The sequence below is a fragment of the Ixodes scapularis genome, unplaced genomic scaffold, assembly GCF_016920785.2.
Source record: "Ixodes scapularis isolate PalLabHiFi unplaced genomic scaffold, ASM1692078v2 PGA_scaffold11__112_contigs__length_91849675, whole genome shotgun sequence".
Taxonomy (NCBI): Eukaryota; Metazoa; Arthropoda; class Arachnida; order Ixodida; family Ixodidae; genus Ixodes; species Ixodes scapularis.
The window spans coordinates 60,565,579-60,592,881 of record NW_024609837.1 but is presented as its reverse complement, the minus strand read 5'-3'; the positions used below and the strand labels follow the sequence as shown (position 1 = coordinate 60,592,881).

Here is a 27,303-nt window from a genome sequence, read left to right as displayed (position 1 = left end):
ACCGGATGCGCGGTAGCGGAGCTGGTCCTAAGAGATCGTAAGAGGCTTAAAAACCGGTCTGGTCTCTCTCGGTCGTACTCGGTAGCAAGAGTGTGAACGGGCCTTTAAACCTGGGTTCCTTAAGACTTCTTAAACCAGAGAAAACACAGGCGCCATCTATTGGGAAGCAGTGTAAACTCGGCGGTCCGGCATACTTTTTTTTTTTTATTTCTCGCGCATTATCCTTTCTTTCTTGGCTCGAAAAACTTTTGTCAATGCTATAAACGAGTCTTTCTATGGGTATTACGCACATTTGACCTCGGAAATCCCGCAAAACCTTCGCTCTTGTGAAATGCAGTTCCAGGGTCACCGCATAGATGGCGCCACAATGCCAGTGTGTTCCCTCATTCTAAAAACATTTAAGAACTTCTAAGAGATCTCGTCTCTCTCAGTCGTACTCGGTCGCAAGAGTGTGAACGGGCCTTTACACGACGCCTTCTCGGCAATAAGCCTCCGTCAGATGACGGGCACCTCGGCCGGGATTCGAACTGGGGACCCAAAGGCCGGAGCTTTTCCTCGATGGCGGCTCAGATGAAAATTGCCTAAAAGAAGACAAAGCAACGCGCCCTCGAGGGTGTCCCAATCACCTTGGCATCCTCTTGAGTGAATGTTGGTGATGTATCCCTTGTCGCACTCCAGCTGAGACGGGCAGCCCTCGCAGGGGTGTCCCCAGGCGACACCCACGGTGGCGCAGCACAGCTGGCGCGTGCACACCACTCCGGCAAGCTGGTCGGAGCAAAAGGATTGCCGGAGCTTCCGGAAGCACGGCCCGGTTCGGTAGTCTGTGCGAAACACAACCACATCCACAACGTTATATATGTTTACAAACAAGCGCGAGTTCGCTCACACCAGGTGTGGGCACCGCGCATGCGCAGAAGTGACAGGAGCGCCACCACAGTGGCGTGACGTCAGGGAGTTGAGTTGGTGGATGCATAGCAACGTTACTAAAACCACTGGTCTCAATGGCAATTGCTGGATCACGCTTCTCGCTCCCGCGAGTGAAGCCACCGGACGGCCATCTTGCTCGTAGACGATTTGTGGTTTTGCTAGCGTTACAGAGGCTGTCGGCAGCGTGCTGAAGACAGGTTTTCTATTTGTTCGTCGTCGTTCGTCGAAGAAGATGTCTAAGACACTGTGTAAGGGTTGAGACTTGTCGCTGAGAACACGTGGAAATTTTTACGAAAGCGCATTGCAGCAGGAAAAAGCCACAACAGAAATAAAGATTTCGTACTACTGATTTGATTGCATAAACGTCTAATAAAAAAAAATGAAAGCCGTTTACAACTCCCTGTAACGCCGAATTAGAGCGCAGCTCTTGAGCAGGAGGAGGGAAGGGTACTGAGGGTCACGTGTTCTCGGGGGGGGGGGGGGTCACGTGACCTCGACGGGGGGTCACGTGACCCCCAGGTCACGTGGCCCCCTAGAGATATTTTCCCGCTAGATTTAGTGGGGAAAATTTTCCACTAGATTTAGCGGGGAAATTTTTCCGCTAAATTTAGCGGGGAATTTTCTCCACTAGATTTAGCGGAGAAATTTTTCCGCTAGATTTAGCGAAGAAATTTTTTCGCTAGATTTAGCGGGGAAATTTTTCCGCTAAATTTAGCGGGGAAATTTTTCCGCTAGATAATTTAGCGGGGAAATTTTTCCGCTAGATTTAGTGGGGAAATTTTCCCGCAAAGATTTAATGGGGAAATTTTTCCGCTAGATGATTTAGCAGGGAAATGTTTCAGCTAGATTTAGTGGGGAAATTTACCCATAATGCACCGCGCGGTTACGGCGACGGCGACGCCGCTCAAGCCGGAAACGGGCGCCTAAGAGCTGCGCTCTAAAAATGAAAGCCGTATACAACTCCCTGTAAAGCCAGATTAGAGCGCAGCTCTTGAGGAGGAGAATGGAAGGGTACTGGGGTAGGATGGAAGGGTACTGAGGGATAGGTGACCCCCTGAGGTCACGTGACCTCAGGGGGCTCACGTGACATCAGGGGGTCATGTGACACGAGGAGGGTCACGTGACCACAGGGGGTCACGTGACATGACGGGGCCACGTTACCTAAGGGGGTAACCCTCATGACCCTCGTGAGGGTAACGCTCGCGGCCCTCGTGAGGGTAACCCTCGTGACCCTCGTGAGGGTAACCCTTGTAACCCTTGTGAGGGTAACTCTCGTGACCCTCGTGAGGGTAACTCTCATATCCCTCTTGAGGGTAACTCTCATAACACTCGTGACCCTCGTGAGGGTAACCCTTCTGAGGGTCACTAACCCTCGTAACCCTCGTGAGGGTTACGAGAGTAACCCTTGTAACCCTCACGAGGGCTACGAGGGTTACGCCGACGGCGACGCCGACGCTTCTCAAGCCGGAAACGGGCGCCTAAGAGCTGCGCTCTAAAAAAAAAAAAACGCTCCGCTGATGCCGCCTTTTTCCCCTCCCTCCCCCCCCCCCCCCCCCTCTTCCGTCGCCACTGGACACTGGATCAAGCTCGTTTTTGGACCACGAGTGACGCAGGTTACAATAGTCAGAGTAAAAGTAAAACGCTGCCCAACCGTATATACGGCTTTACGCACATTGCACTTTCAAAACACATCCACACTGCGCCGAAACGAATCTTGATCGGTATCCGAGCGTGCGAAGGCACAGAGACGCAGCACTTCGGCGTGCCAAGGAAGCTTTGATCAGGCCGCGAGACCGGCAACACTTGCTTTCGACGAGTTGTGCCTTTACATACGGCTTTATGCACATTGCACTCGCAAAACACATCCACACGGCGCCTATTCTTGATCGGTATTCAAGCGTGCGAAGGCACAGAGACGCAGCACTTCAGCGGGCCAAGGAAGCTTTGATCCCGCCACGAGACCGGTAAAACTTGCTTTTGACGAGTTGTGCCTTTTTCCTGTGGTACTGCGCTTTCGTAAAATTTCCCACATGTTCACAACGGCAAGTCTCAACAGTTACACAGGGTCTTAAAAAACGCCTTCGGTGAATGACGACGAACGACTAAAAAACGTGTCTATAGCACGCTGCCGCCAGCCTCTGCAACGCTAGCAATACCGCAAATCGTCTACGAGCAAGATGGCCATCCAGTGGCTTCACTCGCGCTGCAGCGAACAAGCTGGGAAGCGCGATCCAGCAATTGGCAGAGATCAGCGACTAAAACACTCAGTTGGGAAACTCACCCCTGAAACCCGGACCGCTCGCGTCCACCGAGACCAAACCAAATACGACAACAGCGCCACCCTTTAGCGACTAGTCAAAACATGAAAGTTAATTTATATTGCGACTGCGAAATAACACTGCGAGATGGCGCCACCGGACCTTTCGCGACTCGACCTGAACGGATATGTGCAGACGTGCAGTTCCCGGAGTGGCCGCTGCGGGAGAAATGGTGGCGTTGCGATCGCCATTAGTTCGGTTCTCGAGTACGGATCAAAGCCACTTTTTCCAAGCAGGCTCTTTGTCAGTTTCCCAACTGAGTTGTTCTAGTAACGTTTCTACATGGCTTGCCCTGGCGTCATATCGGCGGCCATTGTGGTGGTCTTGCTGCCGAGCGGGCGCATCTTTTGGGGCATACATTTCGCGCCATCGAATTTGTTTTTTCTCTGCCGGGGAAAGTATAGGAATGGCCCCCAGCATGGTGCGACGACATGACGACGTCACGAGCAAGACATCTACAGGATGTCATAACATAAAATGCACACGGTCTTTTTTACCGCAAAAATAAACTAGGCATCGCCGAACGCTCATTCTCCGCCCAAAGGTAGAGCTAGAGGTCACAACCAGATGCCAAAGTTTCAGTCCGATCCGATAACTTCATCAAAAGTTATAAGTGATTTTCTGAAAATTTTAATGGGAAAATGGAGCCCATTTTTGCCCGCTTTCGGTTTCTGCTGCCAAGAGCGGCAGAAACCGAAAGCGTTCGGCGATGCCTAGTTCATTTTTGAGGTTAAAAAGACCGTGTAAATTTACTTCTGTGACACCCTGTATGTGGCACACGCATCTCCCATCGCGGCGACTGAACGTCTAGGCGCTTATACAGTAGACAGTTCGAGATAAGCGGGTGAAAGAAAAAAAAAAAAAAAAGCTAATAAGAGCGACTTTTTATGCTAGACGAAAACTATTCTTTTTCAGTCCACGATCTCTTGGATCATATATGGACGTCTACCGGCATTTCCTTGTTCATCCTCTCATATGAACTTATTCAGCATACATGTACGTCAATAGTATGAAATGTAAATTGGTAATGTCAACCTGGAGAGTGAGAATGGAATGAACAACACAACAGGTAATTTGCGTTGTTTCGGTTACTCCATTATTTTCCCGCTCCACAGGATGTCCATGGTATGGTTGCTTTAATTTCCATTATAACCATATACCAATTAAACTCTCCGATATGCTCCCGACAGTGGCCCATGAGTTTATTGAGCAAGCGATATTCTTCGAGATCTGCCGTTCGACTGTTCGTATTCGCACCCACAATTTTACTTCTTTGTGCCAAACTGGGCACCAGCTATCTCTACCAAAGTACATGGCGTTCCCGTGAAAAAAAGAAGAGCGTTTTTAGGCACAGGTAAATAAACTATTAATCGCAGAAAGCTTAAAATCCCTCAGAATATGACGCTAGCGGTTGGAATAGAACACGAAAGTTTGAGAACATTGCTTTGCCTGAATAAGAAAACAATAATGGGAAAAGACAAAATTTCGTTACCAGTGGACGTCCACCTAAGTCTAATATCATCAAAACAAGAAATCACATTGTGGGCTATGGTAACATCTCTTTGAAAATAAAAATTAGCAAGAAAGAAAACAATATAATCTTTCTTGCTGACAAGTGATCTTTACTGATACAAGTCTCACATGCGCCCATAATTAATGTCACTTCTAGTTTTGACAATAATAGGCTTAGGTGGACGTCGGCCCCTCATAGAGAAATTTCATCTTTCTCAATTATCTCTTCATCCAGGTGACGTCATGTTCTCACACCTTCGCATTTTGTCCCAACCGCTAACGTCACATTGTCACGAAGTTTGAGCTTTCTATGATGCATAGTTTATTTACCCGGACCGAAAAACATGCTCCCTTGTTGTGGGGAACGTCCTGTACATTGGGTATTGAACGCAAAAAAAGACCTAATTTAACTCAAAAGTCTACGATACATGACAGTCCTGGCGCTTCATTATGTCGCAACCCCCCGTGGGGAGGGGAGGGGATGAAACCCTCAACTTTATGCACCTCTGAGTCAGCCAACATTTCCGACAACTCATGCGTCTCTAGTATGACGTGTTACATTACCCCTTTCACAATGTCTTCCTGTGTAGCCGTAGACGCAAGCACATCGATCCTTGCCGATGCAGCGACCTCCATTCTGACAGGGCTCTCGGCACAAACCTGCAAGGTTAAATTGTCACGTTGTAGCACTCACCACCAGAGAAATATACCAGGTTACGTCAGCGACGTTAAGGCTGCGGTCCCATGGCAGCCATCTTGAACAAGGCGTTAGTTCAACCAATAGATGGCGACACGCACCCGTGGGGTGTAAAGTGCCTTCATACACACGCGCGCCTTTGCTTGAGTGGTGACATCTCATCCATTTTTCCGCTCAATTGTTTTTTATGCCTTTTGAAGTGCGCGCAATCCGGTGTCACTCAGCTCGAGCGCGTAGCTTTGGCTAATGCATAGACGCCATCTTACCGCCCAAGTCACGCACCGAGTGCGCGAGAGCGTCACGCGCTGGCACATTCAGTGCAACAATGGATGTCTTCACCCTGAGACAGACAGACATGCAGGCACCGTAGTGGGGTGGCCGAAACATTGGTTCACAGTGGGATGGCTCGAGCACCATCACGTTCCCCTCGTGGTCTTGCTCGTGCCGCTGCCAGCTGTGCTCAGCTGGCTCAAGTAGCGTGGCCCAGCAAACGGATGTATGCGAGAATGTCAGGCTGGGTATAAATTGTTCTCTGATATAGGGACATACGGTTCGGCGGTTGTAATGGACTTTCGCAATAAATCTTATCAAGAAGGAATCAAATGTTGATTGACGTGTCAATATTCTATCAATGAAAATTTCCTCTGCAGGAATGCACGCTCAGTAGACTCAACCAGTGAAAGCGGACGTCAAGTAAACTGCTTCGCGATTTACGGTACTTACCTCACCATTTCAATGACGACTAAAATAACGTCACGAAATATTGTGCTTCACGGGGTCCGGAAGATGTTGTAAAGGTTGTTACATTATAGTTCCCAAAAAACAAACGCTGTTGCAATATTTTCGGAAGTACCGACACACATAATGTTGTAAGTACAGCCTAGGAAAACCATCAGAAGAAATAGGAAGACGTTTATTTGCAATGAAGACGCAATGAATGAACGGCGTTTAGCCACAGCAAGTTATGAGCGTTTGGGAATTTATAAGTTGACGTGATTGCTAACTATGGACATGCGAACAATGAAGACCAGTTTTGTCGGGAGATGGTGTTGCGGTGATGACCTGGGCCGGCTTGCTCGAAGCAGAGTCTCAGTTGAGACTGCTCAAAGAAAGCGCTGTCAAGGCTAGCGCTCGAGCTTAAGCCGAGTCTCAGACGCTCGCGCGCCCGAGCCTTGGCAGCGCTTTCTTTGAGCAGTCTCACCTGAGACACTACTTATAGCAAGCCGGCCCTGATATCGGACGACTCATGCAGACGAACAAGCAAGTTTCTTCTCAGCGAATGGTAAGTGTCCAGTGTCAAGCACAACACGTGGCTACCAACGTTGTCGACGTTTTGAACACTTGCCGCTTTCGACAAAAGTCCTGGCACCTGGGCTAACTTTGTGGAAAGACTCGAAGTCTTCCTTGAATTCAACGCCATCATGAACAGTAACTGAAAAAGATCCACTATTCAGTCGGTGGGTGGCGAAACGTATCCATCTACGGAGTCATGGGCGATGCGTGCTATAAGTGGCTGGAAGTTTACACGATGCCTGCCACGACCTCCAAACACGCCATTGACGTTCTACGGTCTCTTTTATCTACTTTTGCCCTACCGAAAATACTTCTCTCTAATAACGCGCAAAAATTTGCTTGAAATAAAATAAACAAGTTTTTGAAGAAAAAGAAACGGCATGAGGCATCACATTAGTGCACCATACCATTCTGCAACTAACGGGCAAGCAGCGCAGATGATGTGCGAAACGAAAAAAAGCCCTTTTGAAGCTTACGGAAGAAGCAGTTCAGTGAAGAATCGCCAGGTTTTTGTTCCGGCAGCACGCGACGGTCTCACCTTACAGGAAAAAAAACCCGCCGAAGCAATATTCGGCGGACGAAGAGCCACACCCCTCGATCTCATATTACTGTAGCCTACGAATAAAGATCGAGAGATTCCCAGATAGAGAGTAATGGCAGTTTAATCGGTCGGACAACTCGTCTACGTGAGGAATTTCAGCGGAAGTGGGGCCTTCCATGTTAAACTTGAGTAGAAAAGGCTCTATGTTGGTTGACCAGGAGGTGTCATCTCTCTGAATACGTTGGATATCAATGACCTTCAGTGTAAATATAACTAAATCACAAAACTCTCTTTGTGTATTGTTTAACTGCCCTTGTATTAGATAGTAGAAGCTATAGTGGTGATATAGACCTTTCACACCAGGCTCCTTTTTCTTATTTTTCGCCTCATACTCCTTTGCGGTTTAAGTATGCTTCAAGAATCTTTTGGAACGGGGACACTTTACGTCAACGAGGCCATTTGTTCCAAGTAGTCAATCAGGGAATGCTGCTAGAAATCCGTCCCTCGTATTAACGAATACGCCGCACTTCTGCACAGTGCAGCTTTCCTGTTCAACGTACAGTTGTAAAGCAGCATCCTCAATGATTCTACCTTATACTGTTGCGGGTGAAAAAAATCTTTGGGTAAACGATACTTGAAACACGTCTGGCACTGTGTTGTGTCGGCAACATTGTCATTTTGTACATAGAGCATCCACATCGCGATAAAGATCAGATTTTGGGTTCGAAGCTCGCGGCGTACGCATCTCTTCTTCGTGGTCGCTATGCCGGCGACCAGGGCTGCAACATAATATTGGCGACGAGGAGAAGACCATAAAAAGCCACCATGAACTTCGGGCTCACGCCGCCGCTGCCGTTTCTGCAAACGCCAGGCCAGCCTCCCGTTCCATGGCCGCAATGGGAACAAACGTTCCTCAGGTTCCTTGAGGCTTCTGGCGCGGACGAGTTCAAGGCGTCGCGGCGTGCAGCAATCCTGCTCCACTGTCTAGGAGTGGAGGGACAACGGCAGTACAACGTCGTGGCCACGTCGACACCACCTCAGCAGCAGCCGACCACAGAGGCGGAAGGCAAGTCTGCGACTGCGGGTGCGACGGAAGAAAGCAAGCCTGCCAGTGGGGATACCTCGGACGAGTTCACTACTACGCTCAAGCTCGTAAGGAGAATTTTCGCAGCCACAACTAACGTACTCGTTGAGCGACATCGATTCAAGCAGAGATTACAGCAGCCAGGCGAGCCGATGGAAGGATACATCACGAGCTTGCGCGAGATAGCCGCCAAATGCGAGTACAATAGCACCACCAACGTGATGATTCGGGACCAGCTCGTATCAGGCATTTCATCTGGCAGACTTCGGGAACGTCTGCTGTTTGAAGGAGCACCGCTGACGCTAGAAAAGGCCGTTTCAATGGCAACGCATTACGAGGACACCCAGCGCAACCTGAAAGAATTTGCAGCTGAGGGGGCGGTGCATCGCGTTACTGACAAGTATAAAAAAAATGAAGAGGAGGTGACGGAGCGTCGTTGTTACCGTTGTGGCTCGGCAAGTCACGTGGCAAGTTCAGTAAGCTGCAAAGCGCGACGAGCTATGTGCCGGAAATGCAAAAAGACCGGGCACTTCGAGAAGGTTTGTAAAAGCACCACGACGCAGGACCTGGACGTGAAAGAAATCAGCGAGACTACGAATTGTGACGTCGTGCTTCTTCAGGTGAAAACGGACAGCGGACAACGTGGCATCTACGCCGATCTGGAAGTAGAGACAGTGAGTCTACGCTTTCTGGTAGACACAGGCTCTTCAGTGTCAATCATCACAGAGGACATTTATCGGCAATGGTTCCGCGAGCGACTGGCTTTGGCACCGCCGTCTGTCAACCTGCTGGACTATTCGGGATGCAAGATCGAAGTGAAGGGACGATTCCTCGCCAACGTTCGCTACAAAGAGCGTTCAACTTGCGTACTATTTTACGTGGTGGCGAAGGGGACGACCCTCATCGGATTAGATGCAATCTGCAATTTACAACTTCAGATTGAAGGAGGAACCTTGCAATGTCTGCACACGCGAACCGATGAGAACCCGCTACCTGCTGACATGAAGAAACAATTCTCACACTTATTCACCGACAAGCTGGGTCTGGTGAAGGGCTTCGCTCACCAGGTCAAGAGGCGGGAAACAGTTAAGCCCGTGGCGGCAAAATTGCGGCGGCTGCCTTTAGCATTGCGGGACGCCGTGTCCGTGGAACTGCGCCGATTGGAGCAAGTTGGAATCATTGAACGGGTCGAAGTCTCTGAATGGATATCTCCAATTGTGGTCGTAAAGAAAAAGGACGGCACTATCAGGCTGTGCGTAGATTTGCGCGAGCCGAACAAGGCCATTTTAGTGGATGGATTTCCACTCCCACATACAGAAGAGCTTCTTCACCAACTTGCAGGGTCGACTCACTTCTCGAAGCTAGATTTGGCCTCGGCTTATCACCAAGTTGAACTGACAGCAGACAGCCGGGAGCTGACGACATTTGTCACTCATGACGGACTTTTTCGTTTTCGAAGAGTATGCTTTGGGTTGGCGTCAGCTCCGGCGGCGTTTCAGAGAATGATGACCACGATCCTGGATGGCTGTAAGGGGGTGCTATGTTACATTGACGACGTGATCATATTCGGCAAGTCCGAAGCAGAGCACAGGGGAAATTTGCAGGAAGTTCTACATCGCATTTCTGCTGCTGGACTTCAGCTTAACCAGAAATGCGAGTTCAACGTGCAAGCGCTCGACTTCCTGGGACACACCGTGAGTGCAGAAGGACTAAACCCTCTTCACTCCAAAGTAGAAGCGGTGGCAAAAGCTCCCGTACCAAAAGATGCAGCTGCTTTGCGGTCGTTCTTGGGACTTGTCGGATACTACGCAAGATTTTTGCCAAATTATGCAGAAGTAGTAGAGCCTCTGAGGAAGCTGTTGCGTCAAGAGGTCCCATTTATATGGAACAAAGAAGCAGAACAGAGTTTCGAGCAAGTCAAGACATCGCTCTCAACATGCGGTGCTATTAAGATGTTTGATCCTGCACTACCGGTAGTTGTCACTGCAGATGCATCCATGCATGGGCTCGGCGCTGTGCTTCAGCAGGGTGTTGGCGATGACTTGAGAACAGTGGCGTTTGCCTCACGAACACTCTCGCCGGCTGAACGGAAGTACTCCGTGGGAGAGAAGGAGGCCCTTGCCTGCGTGTGGGCGTGCGAGCATTGGCACGTGTTTCTCTGGGGACGGCGGTTCAAGCTATGCACGGATCATCAAGCGCTAGTAACTCTCCTCTCCTCTCAAGGGAATGGCCGAAGGCCACTGAGGATCTCAAGGTGGTCATCTCGCCGCCTTTATTACAACTTCGAAGTTGCATATCACCGAGGAAGCGACAACAAAGTAGCAGACGCTCTGTCAAGGTTGCCATTACCTACCGGTGATGAAGAAGAGGAAGAAATTGTATCATTCGTGTCATCATGCATCACAAAGCATGAACTACAAGAGGCAGTACAGACGGATGAGACATTACAACTTGTCATGAAGTACATTTCAACCAGGTGGCCAGACAAGAAAAGCTTGACTTTCAAGTTACTCGCATTCTTCCGGGTGAGAGACGAGTTGGCAGTGGTGGACAACTTGCTGCTGCGAGGAGAACGACTGGTCATCCCAGCGTCGCTGATGGCCACCATGATTGAGCTGGCACACGAGACCCATCCTGGCATTGTCAGGACCAAGCAAAGGTTGCGCGAGCGATATTGGTGGCCGGGTCTCGACCAACAGGTGGAGCAAGTCATCAGGAACTGCTGTGAATGCCAGTCTGCAGACAAGTCTGCCAAACCCGTCACAGCACCACTTCAGCCAATTCCGCTTCCAGAACGGGCCTGGCAGAAACTGGCTGTGGATATTGTTGGGCCATTCAGCAGAACTGGGAGTGGACACGAGTATGCCATTACCTTGGTAGACTTTTACTCAAAGTGGCCAGAGGTATGCTTCGCATCAGTTGTGACAACGCAGACGGTGATTAAATTTTTATCTGCTACGTTTAGCAGAGAAGGCTACCCAGATGAAATTCTGACGGACCATGGGTCGCAGTTCAAGTCGGCAGCCTTTGAAGACTTCCTGAAAGAACGAGGAATTTGTCACCGCTGCTCGTCGGTTTACTACCCACAGTGCAACGGGCAAGTGGAGCGGTTTAACAAGGTCTTCAAGGGGTTCATCCAGACGGCAGCTCTGGAGCACCGGCCTCTTGAAGTGGCCGTCCTGGAGTACCTGGGCGTTTACAGGTGCACACCTCATGCCACAACGGGGGTGCCGCCTGCTCTGCTCCTGCATGGTCGAGTTCCTCGGTCGAGGCTGGACATTGTGGGGTTCCCGTCATCAAAGTTCTTTGTGAACCCTAGCTCTGAATTAGCTGACCTCAGAGCGCGAGTAAAGCAGCGGCAGGCTTACAGCAAGCGCTACACAGACTCCAAGAGGGGAGCAAGGGCGCCCACCTTCAAGCCGGGCGATTTCGTCAGGGTTCGCAAGCCAAACATACCGAAGAAAGAGACATCGCACTATACGCGCCCAATGCTTATTACTGGTACACATGGACCAAGTTCTTACATCCTCAGCGACAACCGGACCTGGAATGCGTCGAAGCTTTCCGGTTGTGGAGAAGCGGGGAAGCGCCTGTCGACAGCATCACAACAAGCGACGTCAACGTTAGAGTCGCTTGTTGATATGCAACCCGTGGCTTCTTCGGCGACAACCGAGACCGCGGAGATGGATTCCGTTTCGGCTTCAACGCTACCGGCGGTACCCGAGACCTCAGTGGCTTGTTCGGAGTCAGAGGCAGCTTCGGCCCAGGTCAATACAAGGACAACGAGAGCACCTCTGCTGAGGAGAAAGCCTGCCTGGCAGAGAGACTTTGTAATGAACTAACTATGTTACTGTTATTTTTTTGCTATCAGTTACACTGTTTCTTTTTTTTATTTCTTTGTATTTAGTTTCTTGGGTTGTTGTTTTTAGGGAGGGAATATGTTGTGTCGGCAACATTGTCATTTTGTACATAGAGCATCCACATCGCGATAAAGATCAGATTTTGGGTTCGAAGCTCGCGGCGTACGCATCTCTTCTTCGTGGTCGCTATGCCGGCGACCAGGGCTGCAACATAATACACTGTACGTTGTGGTTCGACACCCACTAATGTCGTCGTCCTTATGGAGCCTCATCAATTAATAATTACCTCGTTACCTCATATTGCTCTTCATCAACAGTAAGTACAATAGGCTACCGCCATATTACAATCCAAGAATTGAAAACTTTAGTCGTTCAGTCCTTCAATAAGTTTATTATTTATACATTGTTATTACGTTACATTACCTCGAGACGATCGGAGCACTTGGAGCGAAAGCTCGCGCTGCAGAAGCCCCCCCCCCCCCGCCCCTGCCCGTTTCGATCTGGAAGAGCATCGTACCGGCGTGCGGTCGTCTATCACTACTGCGTGGTGCACGTTAAAGAACCCAGGTTTGCGGCTGTACCGCACTGGCTAAATTGTTCATCTACAGCTGAGACACCAGACGCCCACTAAGGCAGACTAACTTCCGGCTGTATAAACATACACACAACAATTTGCAATTCGACGCATAATAACAAAGAACACAGCGTGCCGCATTTTTTCTTTTGGTGCCTTTTTTTTTTTTTTTTTAAACCAGCGCAAGCTCGTGCGTTCTTTCTTTTGAGACGGTTAGAACGGTCGCACATAAAACCCGCGTTTCTCCTACCCGCCCGCTTCCTCCTCTCATTATGTGTATTTTGTTATAACTAAATAAGCTGTAATGATGGTGTATTCTTCATATTTACTTTCAGTTTCAGTCAGGGAAAAGGAGTTTCGCGGGAACTAGAGCCAATAAATGAGCTGCACTTAGAGTATCGGCACTCTCTTCCCCGACAGTGTTGTGAACGCCGCCATTTTGTTGCTTGTGCAGAGCAGGCGCAACTGCCGATCGTCATGATTCAAAAGTGCGACGTCCTCAGCATTAGATTCGGTGTTAGGAAGCTCATGTAATGTTGCTTTGCTTTGTCGAAAACTGTTTAAAGTGGAGGACGGAAAAGCGTTTCTTGTGATTTCAGATAAAGATTCAAATAACTGGCAACTATGATTTTAAGCCACAATAAGGCCAAGTGTCGCTACTCTGAAGCGTAGCTTATTTAATGACACTATTCATGCTCTTGTTCAAGAGGCTTGTAATACCTGGAGGGGTCATGACGTAAGCCCCGTGGATTCCACAAGCCACTACCTTTTGACACCTGCCTCTTCTTCATTGTTCCCGCTTGTGCCAGAAAATTAGCTGCGGTTCCGAGTAACGACACTTGGCTTAAAATTGTGGCTTGATCATGGTTGCCAGTTATATGGAGCTTTATCTAAAATCACAGGAAACGCTTTTCCGTCCCTCACAAATGTTTAAACAACCCGCGACAGAGCATTTCAATATTGCATCAGCTTCCTAGCACCGCATCTAATGCTGAGGAAGTCGTACTTTTGGATCATGATGATCGGCAGTTGCGTTTGCTCTGAGCAAGACCCAAAATGGCGGCGCCCAAACCAATTTTGGGGAACTGAGTGCCGATACTTTAGAGCTCATGTAGTGACTCTAGGCATAAAGTGAACTCGGGTGTATTATTTTCCTCTTCGTCTTTATTGTTTATTGATTTCAATCATATCGAATAATGAACGCATTATATCACGCTACGCTTGTGCAATTATTTGTCTTAGATTTATTAGCCTGACCCAATACTTAAACCATTCATTTATCGATAGTAAATCTTCCAATACATTTTTTAAATGTGAAGGTAAAAAGACACGGAGATTGATGATGATACCTGATGCCAACGCCGCCCTCGGAAATTTTTTGAACACTAGAAATCAGCGGTTTGTCTGCCATCCGCCAGGTAGCGCAATAAAACACCCAAACAGTTTTTAATTGTTTTTAAAATTAGCTAAGCTCTACACCTATTAGGAAACCAAATCAAGATCATTGTGAAAATTTAATACATCGCAGTGTATATCTATTCCAAACAATAAATGTTATTAAATGCCAATAAATCTGTTTGATGTCCAAAACAGATATGCGTCAAAAACAGGTAAGTTTGAAGGGCTCCTGGAGCGTTATGACTTTGAAAATGAAAAAAAAAGCCATCGTCCACCTCCTGGGCAACCATTGTAGCTCTAAATGTTATAAAAGATTTTATCATAGTTTAATTATTTCTTCAGCGGCATTTGAACTACCATGACTCGAAGCACAAAAAAGTGCTACGTTTGATATAAAATATCTAAACAAAAATATTTTACACAACATTAAATTTTTTTCTGCATATTACCAATTATAAGCACTACATCTGTAGGTACTTTCATTGCCCTAGCGCTTGTCATTAAAAACATATTTGTGCTGAAAAATGTCAACTTTAGGGCAATATTTGGAGGGATGAAAAAAACAAAGTAGTGCAAATATCAAGAAAGTGGATCGTCAGATTCTGCTCCGACATCATCTTAACAAAACTGCTATATTGGAACCGTGTTATCTTTAATGGATCGTTCATAAAACATGAACTAGCGGAGCAAGTGAGGGTCCGCGCCATCATATTCGCAACGCTACAAACGCGCATGAACAGTAAAAACCAACACATACATAATATCAAATGAAAGAGGATTGCATTGCCTTTCGAATGACATCAATCCCACAAAACAGTATTTAAAAGGAGATGAGTAATTGCCTGCCAAAAAGTACCTAAACTGCCACAATCAGTGGGACCGTGGCCTTAAATTGCGTCGGTGTGGCAATCTAGCGTCACTGGTTCTGCGAGCAAGCATCATATAGACGCTTTACACACGCGCCAGAATACAGCCGCCATTGCTGACCTTCTCTTGTCTTACCGAGATACCTAGCCACTCAAATTGGTGTGGACGAGCCTCCACAAAAGCCAATGCTGGGGAGAAAGACAGAATAAAATCTAAGATGGCAGTAACCTAGCCTGCTATGGTAATAATGAAGTCAAGTAAACGCAATAAGGGGAAACAAAAACTGAAGGTCAGTTATGGCGGTGCCCATGCACAGCTGCTGCAAAGCGTCTATAGCCAACAAGCTTTTGAAAATACGCCAGAGCGTACGCGATGTTTCCTTGCTGGATACGCAATTTGGATGCTCCAGGAGCAAAGAACTTTGTTTAATAGTGAAACAGCAACAGGTTAGGCAAGTAAATATCTTGAAAAAATAGCGTTCTTGACGAGTTTGTCTGAGTCCCACTAGTCTGGGCACACTGGTTCCCAGGCTAGAGGTGCCCGGACCAGACTGGGCACAGAGGTGCCCCGCAGCTCCCACGCCTGATGGCTCCCAACGTGTCTTGCTGCACGTCCCATCAGAGCGATACGTGGTTAGATTTCTTCTCTCAGTAAGCTTCTTTTTTTTTTACTACTTGTGTTTTTTTTATTCATGGCGTATACTCGCGTACTCTATAAGTCGCACTAGCGGCTTCGTGTCTGCTTGTTGTGACCGTCTGAAGGCAATAGGGTAAATAACTTCGTTTTGGGGAAGTGCAATTTTTCTGGTGGAGTTATTGTTTTGTGCCGCACGCGTTTTTTCGCCTGCCCGACGTGTATTTATCACGTGTTGCGGTCCAGGACGGAAGACAAAAAGTTCGCAGCACGCTCAGATGTGCCAACCGTAGTATAGAGCTGCTCCATAAAGTTGGTGCCCCGTGTGACACCGTCAAGCAGCATCGGTGCTCGTCTACAATGGCTACAATAATATCAAGTTCATTAACTTCTTGCGCAAATCGAAAGCCTACAGACGACTCCCCCTCCCCTTTCCCGGAGGTATTTTGGAATCCTATTAGGCGAATATTCAGGCTGGCCGTACTGTCGAGCGCTGGTCGTTGGTTATACAATTCGAGTTGACCAGGGGCTTGAACGATGATTTCGAGACGAGTTCCTGCCTTAAGGCTGTACCGGCACAAACCTTGCGCGAGCGTGATGCAAGAATGCGACACTTAAACAAAAGCCTGACCCGGTAAACGGTTTTGCAAGCCAACAATCCACAAGAAGGACAAACCCTGCAGAAGCACCTAAGTCGCGGAAAACTGCCTGAGAGCTGCGGAAGAGTATACGGCCGCATCTTGAGGCCCTCGTGGAGCCAGCGCCCGGTATTCTCTCAGCCAGAGGCGTCTTAACTATTTGAGGGATGTCTGAAAAACGCGCTGGCTCAAACAACTCCAAAGGGGGTTTCGACCGCTGCTACACTTTTACAAGCAGCGCGGTCAAGTCCGTAGAGAGTGCCCAAATTCAACGTCACTGGGGATCCAAACAAAATGGTGGAGGGGCATGGTAGTGGCCATAGGAACTGCCACTACCTGGTCAACCCTCGCGAAGCAAGAGACCGCTAAAATCTCGTAGTTTCTGTGCACACCTGATCGGGAAGTCAATGTGGCCTGTGCTTAGTGAATTCCCGATTGCAGCCGCCGACAGCCAGCACTGGAGTTGGGAGCACGCGGGCAGCGACGTGCATTCTATTGGCATGTTGAATTCAGCCTACTGCCCTAAAGCACAGCCTCCTCTACACTCTAAAAAACAAGTGTATTCTTACACCCTTCGTTCCATATAAGACACCCCAAAACTTCAGTTCGACGTACAGCGCACAGACGTCGAATTCACGGTATGCTATCTTTCACAAGAGGCTTGATAGCCGTGTGATACAACTGATTAAAATAGTTAATGCACGTGTTACTGACAACAACAAAAAAAAATCGGGTTTTTCTTTGTCCTACTGCAAAACCTCAGTGTTTTCTCTCTGCGGTCTTTGATACGTATAGCTTTTTAATACGTTATATGGCACCGTTATCAAGCCCCTCGTAAAATTTGGGGCCGTCTGTTCGACTATAGCGCGTTGTACGTCGAACTAAAGTTTTGAGGTGCATTGTATTGGACAAAAAAGTGGGTGATACTTGTTTTTTTATTTTACAGTGTATACTTGCAAAGCCTGGCAGTTCGACGACGGAGCCATAGTGCCCAGTCGCAGATTTTGGGCTCGAGGATCTGGTAGCATGAGAGCACCAAAAAGCCATCTCTTGAGCAACCTAGAGTTCCTGTATAAAGTGCGCGTCCATCCCCGTAGCGCCGGCTTTCCTACACGGCATTCGAAGTCTGCTTCTCACCTGTCTGCATTCGGCGCATAGCAGCGCCGCGCGTTCGAGGCGCACGGCGCGCCCCAAAGCAGGGGAACGTACGGCGGGGAGTGCGCGACGTCTACTTTCTTGCACGGCATTTAGGTCGGCTCCTCACTTGATCGCATCTCGACGAATAGCGACGCGGCGGTACGTGAAAAACAGACGGGCAACTCTGGCTCCCGTAGGGGGAACCTGGACGTCAGCGCATAGCTTTTGCAGCGGCGAGGACCCGAAACACACTTGTTCGCTCGAGAGAAGTGTGCTTCGGTGTCTCGCCGCAGCGGGGCGCCAGTTACGTACCTTTTTTCTCATCCGTTGTCTGCCGCTCTACCTTTTCCATTTCGGCGGCCGCTTCTCGTGGCGAAAAGCCAGGCTTTTTCAGTATATAGGTCGCTATGCCTAAAGCTATCATACCACGTATGACAACACCTTCATACATTTTTTTCTCTTGCAGCGTCTTTGGGCACTGCAGCGTCGCCATATCGCCAATTGGAGATACGAATCTATACACAGCGGAAGAGGTTGCAGTTTTTTTAGATAGAGTTAGGTTTTCACTTTAAACCCACGGAGACAACGAGAACCATGACGGGGCACATTTTGATGCGGTCTGATTGGCTCCATCGGATTGTAGGGTTAACTGCGATCGGACTTGAAGTGAAACGGAGTGTAGCCTTTTGTTCTGCAAAAAGAACATCGTGCTCGAAAAAGGACGGCGTTTCGTGAAGCCCAAATTGAAGCCCGGATAGAAGCGTGGCCGTGATGCTCGACGCTGATTGGTTGACGGCTGGGAGAGGAGGAGTGACGTGTTCGACGCTGATTGGCTAACGGGGAGGTCACGTGACCAGGGGTGGGGTGAGGAGATGTTGGCGAGGTAGGAGAGGAGGAGTGGGTTAGAAGGTTCTGGAAGATCACCAGGTTTATCGCTTCGAGTGTACACATGCCACGCGTTAAATTTCCCGATGAAGAGCGCCGTGAACGCGGGCGTATGACTGAACGGGCTGGACGTGTTGCTTAACGAGGATATGAATGCTTCTGATGCTAGAAGATTTCACGTATGCAACACAATTGCCTAGCAATTAGCCGTATTTAATTTTTGCTTAATCCCCAAAATGGAGATTTGCATGCGGCTGGCACCGGCCACCGTTTTGCTGCAAGGCCCTCGTGGCAGTCTGTGAACGGAAGAGCGAGAGGTCCTGAAGCGCTTACTTTGTGGAGAACGAAATGAGCCTCAGAACCCTGCCTAGATCACCACAGTCTTTCTTTCGAAATATTAAAACAAGAAGAGTCACCTGACGGGGTTAGCGAAACTTAAAAAAATATCGACGGTTAACATGACTGCAGCACTTTACACGGAAGACATAAGTCCCTAAAGTTTGTCTTAAAACCTCCGAAATGTGTGGAGTGTACATACATTCTTTATTTTTTTCTTTGCCGGCTAAGACGTCTGCACATTTTTCTTTATAAATAAATTATCGACACACTTTTTTGCGTTCCACTTGGTTATGCTACTTGATTTTTTACAGAAGTCGAGAAGCTCTTAGATTCTGTTTGACTCATCGATGACTGCCGCGAGGCTTGTTTTACCCAGGCTCAAGGTGCAGGTGTTGACAAAATCGCCAGCGCGGTCCCGCGTTGTGCCGCTCATGCACGCTGAAATTGCGAGTGCGATTCGCGGCCAGGTTAGGGAGCTTTTCTAAGTTATTTCAACAGTCCCGCGTCGTTCATCGGAACGAGATTTAGAACTCTGTAGACACAGCACCGTTAATGCAAAAGGCGCAGCGAAGGAAAAAAAAAAAAAGTGTCTTCGAAAACTGAATTTTCCACTAGACCGAGGCGGCGTGAACAATTGGCTAAGTAAAATGTCACGAAAAACAAAAACAACCCAAATGGAAGCGGTTGTGTGCCACCCGTTGTCGGTTTAAGAACTCATATGTAATGGTATGTTCCCATGTTAAGCGGTTGCGCCACGACCTCGCCTATCCGCCGAAAGCCACGGCGTGAATCTTTGCCCCTTTCACAGAAAACACGTGATTGGCAGCATAGAGCTGCTTTCTTAGCCTGAAACGCTTTTCTTTAAAATACATTAGTGTAATTTATTTTGTTAAGTGGCAGAAACGCGCCACATGGCCACTCCCGCACTCCCTATAAGTTACCGCTTCCGCATGGGAACATACCATTACATGAGTTCTTAAACCGACCACGGGTGGCGCTAATGGCGCGAGAGACGGTGGCGCCATAGCGGCCCGCACGGAGCGTAATTCCGAAATGACGCGATTTTCAACCGTGGGCTCGTTCAACTTACTTGCTTCCCTGCACCGGTGCAGAAAAGTGCAGAGCAGTGTGCTTCCGGTATGTGTATTGAGATACGACCGTAAGTACACGGCCCTGTACTTTTCTGCATCGGTGCAAGAGGTACAAGTAAACCTCGTGTTTGCCTCCAAACCAGATGCGGCGAATTGTCCAGTCTAAAGTCCCGTGATACTTCTTTCTACAAATAACGACATCCGATATAAATGACAAAGCACCCGCTAGAACAAAATGGCGCCATTCAGTTTAGTCTTCTGCTGCGCGCCGCCATTCGGCTCCTAAAACCTGCGCCCGTCACGCAGTCGGAGCTTCAAAGAATGTCGCTACTTGTAAAGTTACTGGACTTGAAGAAGGGCTCTTGGAACTTTAGCCCAGTCTACGGAGCAGACGACGCGCTGGGGAGATGGCATTCCCCTTTCCGCTGCGTTGCCATCTTTGTCTATTGGGCTGTGGAATGCATTCTGCGCATGCGCAGCGATCTGGAGACTACCAGGCGCCGCACATGCGTTCACGGCTTAATGACTCAGCATTTTTTCACCTGGTTGATTAGCGCTGGAATGGTGATAAGCTGGGCATTTCATCATACGAAAGGACTGCATTCTAGAAGCGTAGTTCCGCGGTCTGCGTTCGCTCAGCGGCTTCGGTGTCAGATCCCTGACCGAGCGTCAATCGTCTATTGAACCTGCTCCGTGGTCGTCTAAAGGGTCGCTCGCTGCATTGACGTCGACGATGATCGCCGGTCTATGGTCCACGCTCGGCGAACTCAAGGATTACCAGCTCGAGATCTGGAGCAGGGATGGCGGCGACAATGACGATGACGGGGACGCGTACTCGCAACTCGCGAAGAGAGAGAAAGACCTTCTGTTGGCCGCCGAGATCGGCAAAGAGCTACTGGACAGGAACACGGGCCTGGGTCGGCAGTACGAGAGGCTCACTGAGGAGTACTCGCGCAAGCTCGAAGGACTCGAGCCGGAGATGCACGCCCTTCACCGCAACCTTGACTCTGTGACCGGCGAGAGTGAGGACCGCTGGTCCGAAATTCAGGCGCACCTGTCCCAGGTGAGGCAGCAGCTGACGGAGCAACAGGCTCTTCTGCGATCTCTGAACCGTGAGCGAAATGCTGATGTGCGCGAAATGGCTGACCAGAACCAGCGGCTCTCCCTGAAGCTGAAGACGGCGCGCAGAGCAAAGGACCAGCTAGCGACCCAGAGCCAGTCCTTGAAGCAACAACTCTCGCTGGGCAAGTCCAGCCTGGACGACCAAGTCTACCTGAAGGAGGGGCTGGGGGGAGGAGATCGCGTTGCTGTCTATGAGGCGGAGCTTAAGCGACGGATGTGCACCCTGGCCAATGAAAGGGGACGCCTGCGCTTGTCTGTGGAAGAGTCCAAGAGGAGGATTTTCCAGGTTGAGAAGCAGCTCCGTGACCGTGAAGCCCAGATCCGCGACCAGCAGCGATGCATTGACAAGTTGGTGACTAATGCGCAGCTGCATGAGCGCCTGGGTGCCGTAGAGCGGCTGCACTCCTCTTCTCCGGTGCTGAAGAATGACCAGCTGGGACACCAGTCGCTCTTCAGCGAAATCGAGTTGTCGTCCAATTCGTTGGTCCACACGCCGTCATTATGAGTCAGCGGAACCAGCATCTCTCTCAGCTGGACTCTTCATCGACGGGTATCGCGGCGGATTTTGAGAACATCGGTTACGATGAGTGTGAGCTGAGAAGCGACAAGGGCAAGCTCCACCAAAAGCTCACTCGTGCGCTTCAAAAACTGCAGTGTCTGATGAACAATCTGCGTCATCATCGCGACAGCGAGGCTTCTTCGGACAGTAGCGCACCGCCATCTCCCGCCAAGGTCCATCCTAGCGCCATAACCGGCAACATGCTGTCTACCATCTCAGCCGACCTTAGGGTGATCAGGATTATGGTTCAGGAAAGGCGCACTGAATCGGGCTGCCAAGATTGCCAGACAATGGCCGAGGAGCGCTTGCAGTCGGAGCGGCTGCGCCGCCAGTTGCGCGACAAGTGCGACGAGCTCAGGCGACGCACCTCCGAGCTGACCGAGGTGAAGTGTCAGCTCTCGCTGCACGACACTGAACTGCAGGCGACGCACAAAGAGTGCGACCTGCTGCGCAACGACGAGGGCAGCAGCCGCATGGCCAAGGATGAGATCGTCAAGCGGGCGTGGGACATGCGGGACCGGGCGGTTTCCATTAAAAACAGCACGGAAATCGAGCTGGCCAAGACGCGGATCGAGCTTATGTATATCGACGACCAGCTCATGGAGGCCATTCAGCAGAAGGTGAACATCTCACAGCAGCTGGAGCAGGGACAGGTGGATATGCAGACCCTCTCGGACAGGAAGGCGCCGAGGCAGCTTCGGAGGACAGAGAAGGAAGACGGCCTTGGGAAGACACAAGCTGCAGCGGCGTCGGCGTCCTAACATGGCGGCGCAACTAGAGCGGCCGGCATCTTGTTTGGTCTTCGGAAGAACTCGCAGATGCGTTGTGTTTGTATTTAATTATTAACTATCGATGGGTGGGCAGGAACAAGTGAATTAAGAATACCTGACTGAGGTATCGTGCTTTAAATAGGCAATGACACCAATCGGGTGGATGGGTGTCATTGCACCACTGTGCAGTGACACCATTTATTTAACACGCGTAAAGCACGTTAATAACAATAATTTGTTTCTAGACATTATATACCTTCATGTTCAATTATTTTTAAGAAGTTTAGAAAATATGAAAATGAAAAAAAAAAATAAAGCGCATACAGCCTAAAAAAAAACACGAGAGTGTAAAGTTCCTTAATTCAACCTTATCCTAAAAAAAAAAAAAAAAAGAAAAAAACGTTTTAGCTGTCGCCGATATTACCGTCATGTGGAGAACGCCTACATGAGGTGCATTGAGGTGCATCCCAACATACAAAAAGGAGCAAGCCGAGTCATAATGGCGCCGCGCTTTCGTCCTATTGCTCTTTCTCTTGGGAGTTCTGAAGTCCCTCGATAGTTCTTTTTACAAGTAACGACCTCCAACACGAGTGACGAAGCACATTCCGCTGGAACCAATGACGTCGTTCAGTTCAGCCTTCTGGTGTGCGCCTCTATTCGATTTCTAGAACCCGATCCGTCACACAGTCGTCGCTTCCAGAATGCCGCTACTTACATTAAGCACCAAGGTCTCCTCTTAACTATACTTCGTCTCACCCTACGATGGACTAAAGGCAGAAGCTACTAACCGCCAGGTTCAATCACGAGCCACTTAGACATTGCGTGGTATTTCGCTTCGATGCACGTATCGGTGCCCGCGCCTCGGATCACTGATGGGAATGGGCGGACAGTGGTTCGGATCGAGCCATGAACGACGCAACATTTTTATATTGCAAAGAAAGCCACTACGTACTGGCTCCTTGCAGTGTCGAAGCTATAAAAATGATGCAGCGTTTTTGGATTGGGAGCATTATTCGTCCAAACCTAATAAATGCTAAGCGTGTCATGGTTTAGCGTGGAACGTGATTGGACCTGGCGGCCCGTGGCTTTAGCCTATAGTCCATCGTAGGATGAGACGAACTATAGGAATTTTAGCTAGTTCGATCATCTCTCTGCGTGGTCATTAGCATCTCTCGGCCGTCGCTGCGTCCTTTCAGCTTACGTTGTCCCTGACTGTATACAAGAAACGAGCAAAACAGCAGCAAAAGCGAGACGCCACTTGCGACGCTTCGTCTCAGCGGCAGGGCAGTGCCGTCGGGAATGAAGTCCCTCGATAATATCCTTAACACGTGTATATAGGACAGTCAACACGAATGAAAAATCACATCTCGCAGGACGCCTTCCAGTCCGATTCCGCTGCTCTCCGCCGCCATTTGCTTCATACAACCCGCTTCGTCATGCAGTTGGTGCTTCAATGCATATCGGCACTTTTAGGAAGCACGGCGAGCGTATTTTTTGGATATTTCGTCTCACCGTCAGGGCGCAGCCGACGATACGGGAAGCGTTCCAAAACCGCAACATCATGGGCGCCTGGCGTTCGCCGTCTAAATGTGCTTGGGTTCTTGTCCACTGACCCAATCGAGCGTTGCGAACGAGGCGTGAGGTTTTGCCTTTGTAGCGTAAGCTACACTGGCCGAGGTTGAGCAGTTTCGCGTGGCTCCCAAAGAGCCGTGCTACGCAGGCGCGAGGAGCAGTGACGTCACACGGCGCACAGCTGGCGCGCTGGAGCCGCCGCCGCCGCGCGCGCCTCGCCGGTCTGCGCATTTTAGAGGCGTGACGTCATAGCCGCGGCGGACGCACTGGCGCCGCCGCGTGCCCAGCTGTGCGCCTCCGTTGGGCAGTAGCCAAGTCTGGCGCTGCCCCGGAGCCGCTTGATAGCGCCTCTCATTTTGTGCGCATGAGCTCACGCTACGTATTTCCCGGCATAGCCGAGCTAAGCCACCGTAATTTTTTGTGCATATATGCCTGTTTTTTTTAATACACACCGCTTTAATGTATACAGTCTCCAACAATACGAAAGACCAATTCGACGAGGCAGTTTCTGACGGCTGCGCTTGATTCGCTTGAATCATGCACACATTCGTTAAATTGAGGAAACAAGTGAACCTTCTTTTTTCTTTATTACGTGTGAAGTACCTTTGGCCAAAGTCTCCATAACACCGCCGCATAAAGTGCCTCGGCGAATGGGTCTTTTATGCTGTGGGAGACTGCACAGCCCGGCGAGCAGCTCTTTAGCCCAGCACGTGCGTGTTCGTTGACTCTCAAGATGGCTCTTGCCTAAAGCTCTTCATTATGCCGAAATCCCACTAAAACAACACAAAAAAAAAAAAAAAACGACAGCGACAAGCGCAGCCGTCAGTCTTTCGCGATTGGACAGGCTTCGTAGTATAAAAGAGGCTGTGCTCAAGCACGAGCATCGTGCACGCAAGGGTATTAGCGGCGAGGTGTTTTGGTGGCGCCCTCCTGTGGTTCCCTCTCGTGACGTCATTACCATGCGAACAACAAGTAGGATGGTGCTTGTAATGAGCATGGTGGAAGCCTGAAATCATTGCGCTCTCGAAGCAACGCTGCCAACACCGTCAAAATTAAAGTTCTCCCATTCCTTTTATTTCCGTCGATGAGAATTCCTTTCCTGGCGTCATAGTCAGCATTCGGCCACTTGTGGAAGGCCGACCACAGCGAAGCTTTCGATCGCGCACATCACCAATCTTCGGCAGGCTTCCAATCGCTCGTACTCACTTCACGAGCACCGAACGACGAAACGCCTGCCCAAGGTACAACCACAAGCATGCCGCATGTGTTTGAGCATAGTCTCCTCTACACTCACAAAGCCTGGCAGTTCGACGACGGAACCCTAGAGTGCCCGGTCGCAAATTTGGAGCGCGAAGATCTGGTAGCACAGAGCATCAAAGAGCCATTTCTCGGGGAACCTGGACGTCAGCGCACAGCTGTTTGACCGGCGAGGACCCAAAACGCACATGTTCGCTCGGGAGAAGTGTGTTTCGGCGTCTCGCCGCAGCGGGGCGCCGGTCATATGGCTCTCCTCTCATCCGTTGTCTGCCGCTTCACCTTTTCCATTTCGGCGGCCGCTTCTCGTGGCCAATCTGCCAGGCTTTGTCAGTATATAGGAGGCTATGGTTTGAAGCCTGTCGCTGTCGTTTGTTTCTGTTTGTCGCTCTAGTGGGACTCGGGCATTCGTGAAACGGTTCGTGGCAATGAGGTGTTTTAGTTGTCCTGCCTCCGGAGGTAACTTCGATAACACTTGTGCGTCTTGTGACCTTCGAACGTACACGTACAACCAAAGCACGGTGGAAAGCAAGGAGCGCGCGCTGGAGGCCGGGTGTCGGCTAAAGACGCCTTGTCGTTCTCATTCTGTCACCTGCTATAGCCCTTGGTGTTTGTTTCTTTGTTCATTATGTGGTGAAGGGAAAAAGAGGGGAGCCAGGCGATCTGTGAGTCTTCGTTAGTGTTCTAAAGTGCATTTTAATTCGTTAGCATTAGTACCCACACGACAGGAAAAAGCTGACGGCGTCCGTCTGCGGACAAAGCAGTGGAAAGGAAAGCGCGCCGCGTAGAGAGGATGAGAGTAGTGAAGGACAAAGGTGAGGCGACGTCCCAGGGCGGAAGCCAATCCGCGCGCGGATGCTGATGCCAGTTTGAATTTGCAGGTGTGCGAAGCGCGAATGCATCGGTTTGTGCTACAAAATGAACTGTGAACCAAGTACCAGCGCTGGTCTAAGTAGGCGGCGAAAATAATTCAAGGAAGAACGATTGGTGCATGTTTAGAGAATGCGTTAGCGTGACCCTTTGGGAGACGCCACACACGTTCCCCTTTGGGAAACGCAAACACTGACCCCGTAACGAAGCCAAAAAGAGGAAGCAAAGGAGAAAGCCGAAAAAGGTTCGAGGTACACCTAAACACTTCTTATAATTTGTGAATGCGAAAGCATGCACGTCATTCTTCCGCTTCCTTGTTTCGTCTGCAGCGTATTTGCGTCGACGGCAGTGCGCGCCCTCTCCTCGGCGCTCTGACCCTGGACGTTTCGTGTTACCGGCGCGCGGACGGACACGCAGCACCACGGGGTGGCGGTCGTTGAAACCGACACGCAGTGGCTAATGGGACCGAAGCCCAAATCCAACTCCGCTCTTTTGGGATCGGGCAAACTAGGTGCCGTATGGCTAGGCTTTTCGTGTGGTTTCACAGCTGGGAGCTGGCTTCACTTGGAGAAAGGATTTAACGTGCCGTTTGGCGCGGCTTCAAAGTTGATGACGTCGGCTCGCTCCATAAGACAGTTAATGCTTTCGTATAAAAAAAAAAGTGGTCAGCATTAGCAAATACCATGTAAGCCAATACTGGCAACTCCCGCGGATCACGGGCGAAAAGTGATCGCAGCGCCCCTAGCGAGCTCGGAGTCTCCGCTAGCAGAAGAATTCTCCAGAACGCATTGGTTTTGCCTATCTCCGTGCGAAGTGACCAATGAAAACAAAGTTTTCACGGGTATTCGCTGCTTCCAGTGTTAAAAAAAGAGGTGCCATCTCATGAGTGAAGGACTTTTTCTTCGCTTGGGAGAGATGTTACAGCTTCTAAGGTGCAATTTTCGGTCTCTCCTGAAGAAAACGCTGTGCCAGAACTTACGTAAGCCACGCAAAACACGAATGTACCTTCGCCCTGTTTCTTGAAAAGAGGCAGTGACATAGCTATGTTTCAACCTTACTGTTCATAAATGTATTGCTTATAACCGTTTCGTCGAATAGAAGATAATCACGATCATCTCCGGATGAAGAAGCAAAAGGCAATTTCGAACCACGTACGTTACTGCGATGTCAGTATGCTCTGGAAGAAGTCGATTGTGCACATGCAAATCTGACGCTATTACTAAAACTAAAAAAAAAAAAAAAACACCCGTTTGACGGCAGTGCATTTCCTTCCATTTTTCAGTCTACTTTATTTTTATTTTGAGGCGACGCTACGCCGCCGCGGTCTTTCTTCCTCCCGCGTTTATGTTTTTTGTCTGCTTT

General features: G+C 49.5%; 1 protein-coding gene across 1 annotated transcript in view; it reads right to left on the bottom strand.

Annotated features, from left to right (window-relative positions):
• Positions 1-27,303, bottom strand: part of LOC8037463 (fibrillin-2) — a 190,786-nt gene that overhangs the window by 119,751 nt on the left and 43,732 nt on the right. The window contains 2 exon segments of the mRNA XM_042288940.1: positions 627-821; positions 5,322-5,417. Of these exon segments, the coding sequence (XP_042144874.1) occupies positions 627-821; positions 5,322-5,417 (291 nt within the window).